Source organism: Semicossyphus pulcher, unplaced genomic scaffold (genome assembly GCF_022749685.1).
Source record: "Semicossyphus pulcher isolate SPU_LCO1_2020_fin unplaced genomic scaffold, fSemPul1.0.p SCAF_2, whole genome shotgun sequence".
In the NCBI taxonomy this organism is placed as follows: domain Eukaryota; kingdom Metazoa; phylum Chordata; class Actinopteri; order Labriformes; family Labridae; genus Semicossyphus; species Semicossyphus pulcher.
The window spans coordinates 5,639,460-5,652,400 of record NW_027211693.1 but is presented as its reverse complement, the minus strand read 5'-3'; the positions used below and the strand labels follow the sequence as shown (position 1 = coordinate 5,652,400).

At 43.1% G+C, this 12,941-nt stretch overlaps 1 protein-coding gene across 1 annotated transcript; it reads left to right on the top strand.

Annotated features, from left to right (window-relative positions):
* The first annotated feature begins 1,103 nt into the window (after positions 1 to 1,103).
* g3bp1 (GTPase activating protein (SH3 domain) binding protein 1) lies at positions 1,104 to 10,890 on the top strand. The gene is made up of 12 exons (XM_069670465.1): positions 1,104 to 1,194; positions 4,058 to 4,174; positions 4,378 to 4,459; positions 5,977 to 6,150; positions 6,241 to 6,331; positions 6,909 to 7,002; positions 7,672 to 7,918; positions 8,249 to 8,353; positions 8,803 to 8,920; positions 9,263 to 9,388; positions 9,489 to 9,598; positions 9,686 to 10,890. The coding sequence occupies exons 2-12, from the start codon at positions 4,080 to 4,082 to the stop codon at positions 9,932 to 9,934; spliced, it is 1,491 nt and encodes a 496-aa protein (XP_069526566.1). The 5' UTR covers positions 1,104 to 1,194; positions 4,058 to 4,079; the 3' UTR covers positions 9,935 to 10,890.
* The last annotated feature ends 2,051 nt before the right edge of the window (positions 10,891 to 12,941 follow it).

The following is a 12,941-nucleotide window of genomic DNA, read 5'->3' as shown; positions in this document are numbered from 1 at the left end:
TGATTTCATTTTGATAGTTTGACATAAACATGCAACTAGTATATTGATGCTTTTCTATTTCAATCTCAAGGCAAGCAATTGTCCTAATACTAAGGGGCACCATCAGCCCTATTTTCACGGTGTAACAGATCAATAACGATTCATATGTTTTGGAATATAAGCTATGCGTCATGAAATATGAATATCAGCTAGAGTGATCCGGGCTCTGAGCTAGGTTCTGCATTATTATACTTATTCTTTTAAGGCACTTCTGTCTTTATCTTTAGATTGCACAATATTGCAACCATACCAAATTGCCTGCAAGAAAAGGCTAGATGGGGCACAGTACATTTTCCCCCCACAGCCCTCTTGCAGGTAAATGAATTATAAAGACCATGAGATGCAGTTGAGAGTGTCAAAAAGCTAATGCACCTTAGATTTGTTTTTTGGGCAAAAATATTCTGCTCTATTCTGCAATGTAAGGTCACTAAACAGATTACAACCAAATGACCAGGAAACCAAATAATCTAAGACTTTTGTTATTATTTTTTGTTGTTATTGATGTAAATAGGCTTTATTTTGTTTTGTTTAGTAGCTCACCACCATTTTATTGTCCTTTATATTCTTAATGTTAATGTTGTGGTTTATATTACATTGTGACATTTCAACAATATTTAGGAGGAAGCTTGTCGTGGACTCTTCCTCTCTATGGCACAAACTGTGCGGTGATCTCAGACTCTATGACACATTATTACTGGATAATTTGGTGAGTCATCCCCTCTCGATAAATCATTTTGACCACCAAATAAAGTTTTGTCGACACCATGCGGGGAAAAGGCTCCGGTGCAGGGCTTAGTGCGAGTCAAAAACTAACCGGGAGACGCCAGTAAATGAAACCATCGCAACTTCAACCATTACTGTAACGTCATTGGCCCTGTTGAGAAATCCAGGTAGAGACACAGCCCTTCAGGATTGGCTGAAAGAAAGTGGCTCTTGGGTTAGCGCTAGATAATTGGTGGATGAATTACAGAGCTTCAATTTGATTGGCTGATGTCACATAAGGGGCGGGATGTCAGGTTTGGTTGCGCAGCTGAAACCGGTAACCGAGCACTCCAGCACGTTGTGAAGCCGCTAGTGCTACTGGCTGCCACTGAGGTGATTCAAAGAAATCACTCGTTTCTAATTCAACGATTTTTTTTGATAATTGACCCACTGGTAAGTTGTTCTCTTATATTAACTTAAATGATTTCCAATCAATACATCACTAATTTGTTCTGGTGTGGCGATTCGGTAGATTATCAGGGGCGCTTTTCAGGGCTACGTCTACATCCTGGTGAGGTGATGGTAGCCGTTAGCAACCGTTGGTATTAGCAGCGCTATCATGGCGAATTCCTTGAAATTTGACAAAACTTCTAGCGTTAATGTTTGAGAAATTACTAGCAGCTACTGTAGAACATCTTACTCTGTTGAAAAATCCAAATGTAGCCGACTGCATCATTGAATAGTTTCAGTTCTGTTTTTTCAGGAAGAACCCCTGTGTAGCTCACTTCTAGCTTTCATTCAGTCGTGACTCCCTCCCTTCCTGCCCTTTTTTAGCGCCGTGGTCGTTACTTTTCCTCTTCAGTTTTCAATGTTCGGTTTATGGGTGTATTTCCATTTTGTATGAGCTTTCCGGCCAAACTAGCTCGGACGGAATGCAAAATATGACAGGGGAAGGACCGGGGCACGTGTTGGGGCTGCCGAAACCGAGTTATAGTCGGTGTGTGTCTGCCCTAGTTTGGGGGCCGTGTGCTCGCCCAGCTGTCGCGGGGTTTAGCTCTGTAGTGGGCCAGCCAGCGTGCCATTTGAAGCCCAGGTTATATCTGGAAACCGCCGATGGTCTTATCGACGTGCGATGCCGCCATGCACACCGGTAGAAAGTGTGTGTAGGCCGGTCTGCACTATGAATGGCACCGTCGCTGCGGGCACGGCGTGGCCTTTGTCTGCATGCCATGCTCACACTTTTACACAAGCTGCTCTGATATGGCCGCTGCAGTGTACATTTTGTACTTTTTCTCCATATAAACTAGGATCCAGTGAAGCTAAAGCCCCCCTGGTGTTTGCTGGTAACATTAGACATGTCCCACAACACATGAGGTTGTGGATCACTCAACACAAGGTGGTTTGGCTCAGTCTGTGGGTCTGTTAATGTTTGCTGGTCGAGTGTTGGTTGCTAAGAGTGTGCCAGAACAACAGATGGCTCTGTGGTGTGGACAGGTGTGGGAGACAGTCCATTAAAGACAGCAACTTTTCCTGGGTTCCTTGGAGTGTATGTGCATGTTTTAACTTTCCTATTGCTTATTAAATGCTCTACTTTGTGCCATAGGCTTGTGATGTCCAACATTTTAACACATTCCCATGAAAGAACTGAAACTAACTAAAAAATTTACCTGCAAACATCTCCATTGTTTTCCAGAAAAGTTTGACTGTAAACACACATTGGCGCTATTAGTCACACTAAAGCCCCCCACTTTGTTTCTAAATGACATTAACATGCAGAGTACAATTGCACGTTGCAAGCAGATTGATCAACTTTATATACAGATCGCCACTATTTGTAATATTGTATGTTTTCATAAACTTTGTTTCAGACACTGTTCTACCCGACCACCTGAAAACCACTAGATATAATGCTATAAATAGTCCCTGCAAAACTGTGGTACAAAAAGTAAAAAAATGGCTGTTCCTAACTATTGCAAGCTATAATGAATATACACAGTGAAATTATTAATGACTCTAGTTTTTAAAGATTTGCATCCTCATGGGGAACAAATGGGATTGGAGTACCACAGACGGCCTGATCATTGATTATTACTTCCTTTCTTACATTAAGTCTTAATTCAAGTCAGTGTGGTGTTAAAATCATGCAGCTGTGGTTTGAAACTTGTTTCAAATGGGCAATTTATCAAGCCTGACAGGCTTGTAGGCACCGTGTGTATATATATCTTATATAGGCACCCACGTGCATTTAATGACAATGCAAGCACCAGGTCGCATTTACCAAATACATGTGTACAGACAGGAAACAGGGAAGAATGTGGATCTGTTAGAGCGTGCTTCAGCTGTCTTAAGTGGAAATGCCTAAAAAAAGGTACATTTTGAAAGTATTCACCTCAGGGTGAAATTAGTGAAGTAGAAAATTATCATACAAAGCAAAAGAAGCAACACTTTTCATATTTGTTTAATGATAACAGTTATTAGCTCAAGTTTCTGGTCGGAAAGAGTCCAGTATCCGGCCCTTTAGACAGTTTAATCCGAGGTATCAATCTCAAATGGAAATCAAACAAAGTCGTGCCTATAAATCACTGCCTACCAGTTGTGAAAGTTGGTTTTTTGTAGAGTCTAAATAAGTGACTTTGGGTCAGTTGGAGTTGATGGATTAACACCAAAACGTCCTGCATATTTCAACAGACGTTTGAAGGCCAAATAGTCCCCCACTGGTACAAAAAGTCCCAGTATTTAAGTACACAATGTCCCAAATACGAATGAGTGTGTGTACTTGATCATTTTGTAAGAAGAAGAAAAAGGCAGTAGAGGAATCAGTGCAGTTGAAGTGGCAACTGAGTTCAGTGACTGTGCAGTGTTAGATTTTTATCTGCACGGTATGAAAACAAACAGCAAATGTCCGGGATTCTTTTCTGTGCCCTGGGTGAGCTGTTTTCATGTCGATGCACCCAGATGGGGCATTAAACACTCATCAGAGTCGTCTGTTCTGTGGATCATACACATCTCAGGCTGCTGGCATTTCAACATGGTTCAGAAAAACAAATTAAAAATGTGCCTGTGACATGGTGAGATGCATGCTCATATGGAAATTAGAGGTTATGTTTACCTGAAATGATTTGCACTTGAACTGTTCCTGGGATTTGCTGTGATTGCTCTCCTATCAGGGCAGCTGAATGATTCATTATCATGAGTGTACATTTTCTTTCTTTCCTTTTAAAGCCTTGTGCACTGCCACAAAGACACTTAGAGATGCTTTAGTGTGTCATCGACAAATCCATTTATCTAACCAAGCCTCCTCTCCTTCTCTTGACAGAGATTTCCAGTTGACCAAAGAAATGGTGATGGAGAAGCCAAGTGCCCAGCTGGTCGGGCGAGAGTTTGTCCGACAGTATTACACACTCCTGAACCAGGCCCCCGACTACCTGCACAGGTACCACCACCTTTTTACCACCCTTTTCTCTGCTGTATGAATGCTGGTCAAAGTTGAGTTAAATCCAACATGTTGCACAAGATTTGCCTTTTGTTAAACCTAAGTTCTTTTCACACAATATTAATCTGTATATATTTGCACTCCCCCTCTGTTTTTAAATCGCCCTCCGTGGAACAAATTAACCTTTTTATTTGTCTGCTCAGGTTTTATGGAAAGAACTCCTCCTACGTTCACGGTGGCCTGGACAACAACGGCAAACCAGTCGAGGCTGTTTATGGACAATCTGTAAGTGGGTTCATCCAGAAGATAACAGCTCTTAAAAGTGGTATTTCAATAGAGCGGTGCTGCACTTAACTCCCACACGCTGACACACAGTGGAATAAAAAGCTGAAAGGAACATTTCTTTCCTAGAGTTGTTATCCAGAAAGAGAGAGAACAAGAGAGACACCCTTTAACTGTCAGGATGGTTTGAGAAGCTGATGATACATTTCTTGGACATTTAAAACCTTTTCTCCGTTGTACGTTCTCTTAACATTCTTGTAGTTTTCAAATAATATATTTAATGCGTAGCTGCTCTAAGCAGGTGAGGCAATCTCCCTCAAAACTAGGGTTTATGGGGCGCCGGTTTAGCTCAGTGGTTAAAGGCGACAGTCCTCGATGCAGCGGCCCAGGCTTAGACTCCCTCCTCTCGGTGCATTGCTGCTTCATCCCCGCTCTCTCTTCCCCTGTTTTCAACACTATCCAATGTCCTCTCTCTCAGTAAATGCATAACAAAGCCCAAAAAATCACATTGGGTTTATTCGTTAACAGTCAGTCTTGATCAGGTGCAACACCAGAATATTTAAGACTTGATCATATTAAGAAAGTAAAGCAGTGATGAGTAAATGTCTAAATAGTGAAAAAAAACTTACATTTCCCAGAAACCAAATTAACTTCTTTAAAATCATTCCCACTGTCCTGACCACAAAGTCTTCATTAACTGTGATAAATAAAAAGAGAAGCAGCAACTCTCACAGTATAAGAAGCAACAACCAAGTGTTTTACAATGGCTTAAACCATTAGTTTGCAATTTTCTGTGCAGTAATCCTGCAAAGTGCTGCACAGGACAGAGGAACACTTGCAAGCACGTTCCTGGTAAACAACCTTGTAACTCGAACCCCTTACCTTAGTTTACACATTATTAAAACCGAACCTCACAGAAATACATCCACTGACACAGTCCTGTGCAGTTTTTAATGCGGGACTGTCTTTGGATGAACCTTGCTCGCGTTAAGAATGGGAGAGACTGTGGTCCAAAGGCCACATTCAGGCCTGATTCAGGCAGCACACGGCACTGTCAGGGAAACTCAAAACTAGTCTAAATTGATATACATTAGGAGGATGTTTGTGGAAGATTATGATTATAGAACGCAGAGCCCCAAAAACAGGAAAAGGCTGTTTAGATAATGAACTTACAATGGCTAAAAAAGGAGATGCTTTTGCAGATGTGTTGGCAATATAAAATAATAACTTTACGGCCAAACTCTGCAGTTTGGTTTGAAAGCTGTGCAGAATGAAGTGAAGTCTGGACAGCTTCTCCAGTCTCTGCTTGCATTTGATTCTCTCAGTGCTATGAAAATATCTTCTAGAATAATGCCAGAGCAGCACGTTTTTCATTTCTCTAAAACAAACGCTTTTAAAATATGCATGATCTCAACATATTAATACATTAAAGAAACCAGAAACAGCCTTACACGAGGGAGAAAGAATGAGGAAAGTTGAGCGAGAAAGTTTTTATTGAACCTATACTCCTTTGTGTGCAGGAGATCCATAAGAGGGTGATGGCTCTGAGTTTCAGAGATTGTCACACCAAGATCCGGCACGTGGACGCCCACGCCACCCTGAACGAGGGCGTGGTCGTGCAGGTGATGGGCGAGCTGTCCAACAACATGCAGCCCATGAGGAAGTTCATGCAGACCTTTGTGCTGGCGCCCGAGGTTTGTAGTTCAGACTGTGGAGACCCTTGGAGTACATTTGTCTTTATGCATATGTTTTGGTGTTTGATGGTCTGTGTCTTTTTCCTCCAGGGGACTGTTGCAAACAAATTCTACGTCCACAACGACGTGTTTCGTTACCAAGACGAGGTGTTCTGCGACTCTGATTCTGAGCCTCCAGAGGGTGAGATGAAATGTCTTTCTAAACAAAATGATTCACTGTTAGGTTTTTCTCATGGTTTTATGGGTTATTTATCTTCTGCCAAGTAATACAAGAGTCAGAAAGATAATTAAGTCTAGTTTCCCAACGGTTCTTTAGAAATTGTTCAACTTGTACCAACTTGATGGAATAATTATTCGGTTACTTTGATTATCTTTCTCTGACATGCTGCGTCTTTTAATTACGACGGCAGAAGTTGCTGAACAGGTTAACAGAACTTTTAATGTTTGATATCTGGGAATGTTAGGACAAAAATGACTCTGCATACAAATGGCTCATTTGTATGCACTTTAATCTGTTATATTCACAGGAACATCTACTTTAATTTTGCTAAAGGGACTTTGATTAGTCAAGATGTTAATTAAAAAAAAAAAGAAAATTGGAGAAAAAAGCAGGAAAACAGAGCAGAGATGGTTCCACTAGTAAAAAAAGATTTTGGGGTTTGTTGGTTTAAATTGACAGAAAAATTGTGTTTTTTTATTCCGTGAAAAGCAGCAGGCAGTAGATGTGTAATTTAATGTTTTTATTTGTGCGCTTTCAGAGTCTGAGGATGAAGTGGAGGAGATTGAGGAGAGGGTTCCCTCCCCTGACGTCGCTCCCGAGGAGTCTGCTCCCTTCTACGACCCGGCAGCCTGGTATGCATCACATCCTTATGTTCCTTAAGAGTAAGAGCCTTTAAGGGCTTGATATTAAATAATTTGCACTCTGTGTGTGGGTGTATGTAAACACTTTAGGCTCTTCTCCCCCATTCAAGTGTGCACATCATGCAAAACTAAACACAGAACTGATCATGCAGACCAGCATGGAGGTGCCCTGAAAAGTCGATACTAGATTTCCCAGTAGACCAGCAACCCTGATTATCTGTGAGGCAAAATTACAGTTTTTTTTCAAGTCTGGTGTTTTTGAAGAGAGCAATGTAACGTCTGCTTCTGCTTTTAAAAAAGTTTCTTACTCCTTGACTACAAGGTCTCTCTGTGGGATCCTTTCCGTAACGTTCTCAGACACTTGGAATGTGATTTGAGCTGCTACGGGGCAAAAACCAGTCTAGTGGACATTGTGTCCGTTACGCCGCTTTTGTGTCTGGTTTTAGAAGTCTGCTGTTCTTAAGAGTCGACTCTCTCTGGAAACAGTTTAAAAATAAAGTCAAATTCTTAATCTTGCATTAGCCCGGCTCATATAGACGTTTATGAATTTTAATCTTTCATCTGGCCTTAACTTATTCAACTGCCAATCAGACATAGAAGAGCATCTTTTAGTTTTCTACATTTTTAAAGTGTGTTCCCTCTTGCCCTTGTCCCTTCTAGTTCTGAGCCGACGGTTCCCGGCGACGACGAGGAAGCTGCAGCAGCGAGTCCAGAACCTGAGCCCGAGGCGGAGAAGGAGGTGGAGGCTGCAGTGGTGGAGATGAAGCAGGAGACGATGCTGGAAACACAAACGGACTCGCACACATCCGACGACCAGACAGAGAAAAGCCCCGCCTCTGCCCCACCCACCGCAGAGCCCGTCTCTCTGCCTGCTGAACCTGCCCCCGCAGCCCCTGAAGAAAACAGGGTAGGTCTGAGTGTGTGAAAACCACTGTTTTCTTTTCTTAGCTCAGAAACCAATGACAAAGATAGTTAAAAGTTTTTCCATATCAGCATTGAATCTGTGCAGATATAGTTCATCATTTTACAGATGGAGGTCGAGGGCGTTGCTTGTTATCCATCTTGCACTTAGAAGTGCACCTAGAAATGCAATTCTGGTGTATTGAGCTCTCCTATAAGTTATTTTACTAAAGGTAATGTTTAGCTAAATAACAAGGAGAAATTTCTGCAACTCTGGAATATTGCATTAAGTTTAGTTTTCCATCTGACCTAAATCTCTCCTGTTTTCTCCCCACAGCCGTTCTCCTGGGCGTCGGTCACCAGTAAGAACCTCCCTCCCAGCGGGGCCGTCCCCGTCTCAGGAATCCCCCCACACGTCGTCAAAGCCCCCCAAACAGCAGCGGTAGGTTTGCGAGCATGTAGTACTCCAGTGACTTGGCATTATTTTTCATATAGAGGGGCTGTAAAACAGTCGATTTTGACACAACATACCAGGTATATTATTAACTCTTTTAAAAGCAGCCATTACTTTCAGTCCTGTGCTGTTATTTTCCGGCAGTAGATGTCACTGTGTTAAAACATGGGAGATATTAGTGATGAGTCTCTTCTGTTCTGCTCCTCTCTTATGTAAAGATAAAAGCAGATTGATGTCTTGTGGCTTCACTTAGTTGAGCTGCTTCTCCAAAAAGTAGTGTTGTCTTTGGAGACTGTATCTGTGTCCTCCTGCCACCACGTGTAAAACAACAAACAGCCCCTGCTGGCTGTGCCGTTTTATATGGTGATAATCAAAGAACAGCAGAAGAGTTGCCTTTGCTTTCTTTTCTCACAAACTTGTGTTGTTGACTCCTGCAGCCGAGAGTCGAGGTAAAGCCAGAGTCACAGACAGCAACACAGAGACCACAGAGAGACCAGAGGCCGAGGGAACAGAGGCCTGGAGGTCCTCCGCCGGTGCACAGAGGACCCAGACCAGGTAGGCACGCATGCACTATATACACAGTATATATACGGCAGTTTAATAGCCTCCAAACAGATTTAACAATCAGCCATTCTGACAAGCACGAGGCCGCGAGTATAAACCAAACATAATCAAATGTGAAGTGTGCTGTTGAATATGGCACTGTGAGCAAAAGCTAGTGTGTGTTCTTACTGTGGCTGCAGGTGTGTTCAGGGACGCATCTCACAACATGTCAGCATTAAAACTTGTATTTTTTTATTAAAGTAAAGTGCAAAATGGCTTATCTGCGCTACAGTGAATACATAAACCAGGTACCTTTTGAAAATATGTTGACCTTTTTTCTTCGTCTTTTTTCAGTGCGGGAAGGTGAGCAGGGCGAGACGGAGGGTCGCCGGGTGGTCCGGTACCCCGACGCCCACCAGCTGTTTGTGGGAAACGTCCCTCATGACGTCGACAAGACTGAACTCAAGGAGTTCTTTGAACGTACGTCTGATTAAAACGCATGATAGAGTGACAGACGTGCACGTACCCAACCCTGTTTTCTTATGTTGTAAGTAAAATCTCTCCTCCCCCTCGTCTACAGAGTATGGTACAGTCCTGGAGCTGAGGATCAACAGCGGAGGGAAGCTACCGAACTTCGGTTTTGTGGTGTTTGACGACTCTGAACCTGTACAGAAGATCCTCAGCAACAGGGTAAGCTTCTCAGGCTAATTACACAATCTGTCCTCTTGGTATTTTAAAGTCATACAGAGTTTAAATCTTTATTTCTCGTCTCCTCAGCCCATTAAGTTCAGAGGCGACGTCCGCCTTAACGTGGAGGAGAAGAAGACCCGATCGGCCAGGGAGGGCGACAGGCGGGATGTGAGGCCTCGGGGTCCAGGAGGTCCCGGCGGTCCCAGAGAGCGAATAGGAGGCGGAGGAGGCCCCCGAGGACCCCCAACCCGCGGAGGAATGGCACAGAAACCCAGCTTCGGCTCTGGGCGGGGCGCCGGACCAAGCGAGGGCCGCTACTCCGCCCAGCGCCAGTGAACCACCTTGGCTCCAAACCTGAGTTAGATTACAGTTCGGATTAAACTTCTGATTAATTGGGCAAACCAAAATTAAACCAAAAACCCTTCTTACCATGTCACCAAGGAGCAAGAATTAGAGGAATAATCCATTTGAAGTCAGATTTTACGCAGATTTCTGACTTGTTTCCTCCTTTCTGCTCCTAAATGTGAAAAACCTTTTGAAGTGATTTCTGTTAGTAATCGACGCAGGTTTGGCTGAGAGCTTTTACCATCGCATCACGCCGGCTCCTGCTGAATTCAACAGCCACTCTCGACATCTGTCTCTCATGAAGATGGCTGCCTCCTCTTCCTCCCCAAGCTCCCTCCATCCCCGCCTGATTCTTCTTCTTTCTCACCTGCTGCTTTTTGTTTCCCTCCGAGGAATCCAGAATGTCACTCTTCTTCTTCCTCTCCTTTCCTCCTCTTTGTCGCCTCCTCCACCAACACATGTATTATCTGGACTTTTTTTTTTTGGTCATTTTTTTTGTTTTGTTTTTCATGCTGAACTTGAACTTATTAAGAAGCAAACTGAAACACGCAAACACATGAGAAAAAGGGTAAATACTACTTGAATTGGGGATTAAAAAACCCAGAGGTTAGGTTTTTTTCGCGTTCTCTCTCCCTGTTTCTTAAAGGAACGTGTACTTTACTGCTTGGGCAATCCTGTGTATTGCTGCCACCGTTGTATCTAGCGATGGATCTGTCTTATCTTTTTATTCTATCAGGTCAAGAGCTGAACTGTAGTGGTTTTATTTGAGTAAAAATGTTGGCTTGTAATATGTGGATTCACGGACGCGTCTGAATGGAGCATGTATCAAACCATGTATCAAATCCTGTTAAGGCTTCTACTACCGATGCACTTCATTTGTCATCATGTTTAAAATGAACTCACCTGCCGATGAGAGAACTAAATTAAAAGTGATTTACTGTTTTAAACTCTGGTGTTGATCTCGTTTGATTCTTTGCATTTGGACCTGGAACCTCTTCGTAGAAACAGTCTCACACTGAAAGTTGAAGCTGGACTTTTGACTGTTCTTAATCAGACTTTCGCTGAGGTAATCGGTTTTGCCAATTTTTGACAGCGTAAATAAAGATGGACAAAGTGTCTTTACCTCCAAAAATAAAGGCAAAATATCGCTGCAACCTTTTGTGGTTGCACCCTTTGTAACCAAAGTGTGTGCAGTAGAGATCGGCTGGTGGAGACGCAGTATTGACGCCCCGCACCTTCCTCTACCCAAAACACACCTTTGTGTGTTGTGGCTTCGACGTGTTTGAGCCCTCAGGTGGGCTCAGTCTGCAGCAGAACAGCTTCTCGTGTCTGAAGCAGATATTAACGGTTATGGAACATTAAATCTCTATTTACAGGGGCAGGGATGTGGATTTCGCGGGATGTCAAGTCCGCCAGTGTGCTTGTAGTGCGCTTGTAGTTCGGGTAATATTGACTAATCACGTATAGGCATATGCAGGAAAAACAGTCCATGTGGAGCGCAAAAGCAGGCAAAACGTAAAACCATCCTGGCTCCCATCAGCGGCTATCTGACAATCATTAGCTTCTTATTAATCTCTAAATTCCCTGACGCGATGTCGCGAAAGCCCTTCAGATTTCCAGACTTCCTCGAATGCATCAGAAATGATCCGACCTCCGTTCAACAAACGAGCATTTTAAAGTAGTTTCCTTCTCTTGTGAGGACAGACCTGACAAAGGTCCATTACTACTTTTTACTAATCTGCATCATCATGTTGGAATTTCGGCAAAGGTAAGACCCGTTAAAGTAAATCACAAGACAAAACAATGCAACACCCGGAAGAGGAAGTCGTCAATGCTAACCTGTTCACCGTTGTGTCCAGAGGCTGTATCGTCGTCAGACTACAGCCGATGGGATCCGAGACTGTGTAGCTCAATGACTGTGGTGTTAGTGTTAGTTCCTCTCGCCGTTCCTCCTATACTCTGCTACTAGGGAACAGAACACTGCAGGAGCCCCATTTGTCAAAAGAGCTGTCAATAATGAGGCCACACCCCCTTCTTATAGCATCAAATAACTAATTAAAAGTAAACTTGTCAGAAAAATGAACACTTGGACATAAATCAGCATGATAAGAACTAACTATAATGACAGAAACCATGTTTGAGAAATATGTATTTGACATGTATTTTGTATTTTATAGTTTGACTCATGTCCCATCTTTTAACATGGAGGAGGTGGGCTTTATGACCTATACTGCAGCCAGTCAGCAGGGGGCGGTAGAGAGGGTTTGGCTTTGCTTTAGGGGAGCTGTCATGTTGTCTGTGATCAAAACTCAGCTATCATGTTGTCACAAAGAATCAAAACTAAAACTCAGGGTGTCCCTAATCTGAGCACACACACACACCTTGTATCAGGTGTTAAATGTCTGTTGCTTGAAGTAACTTCGGACAGCAGAAGTCCATTCAGAAGACGTTCCCACCTCGATGAGGACGCCTTCAGCAAAGTAACAGTTTTTATCTGTGTTGTAGTGTTTCCTCTTCACTCTGCAGAAAGGAAACCACACCGTGTTAGTTCTTTATACATTTTTTATCTTTGCTTTGTACCTGATCCCAAACCACCTTCTGTTTCATACCAGCTCAAACCTTGGTGTTACCTTTCATTCGTACAAACTTCCCTCCAGGTGACATACATTACCCATCAGACAGATTTCCTCTCTCGGCGGATCAAAGCCTTCGACTTTACAAACTCTTCTAATCGAGATTCCACAGCTGAGTGCCAAGCAGCTTTAGGGGGTCACTGTCCTGTAAGTGATGCTGACCTTTGACCTCTCTGTCGAGGCGGCCAAGAGAAAAGGACTGATTTCTCCCCACAGAATCGATACTGGTTCAATAAATCACAGAAGCCAGTTTTAATGCAGAGGCTCACAGATTACAGAATTAAGTCGGGGTGCATTCAGGAGCAGAGCAGAACATTTTGTTCTTCAAGTTGACGTGTTGGAAGCACGAAAAATGGGCAAGCATA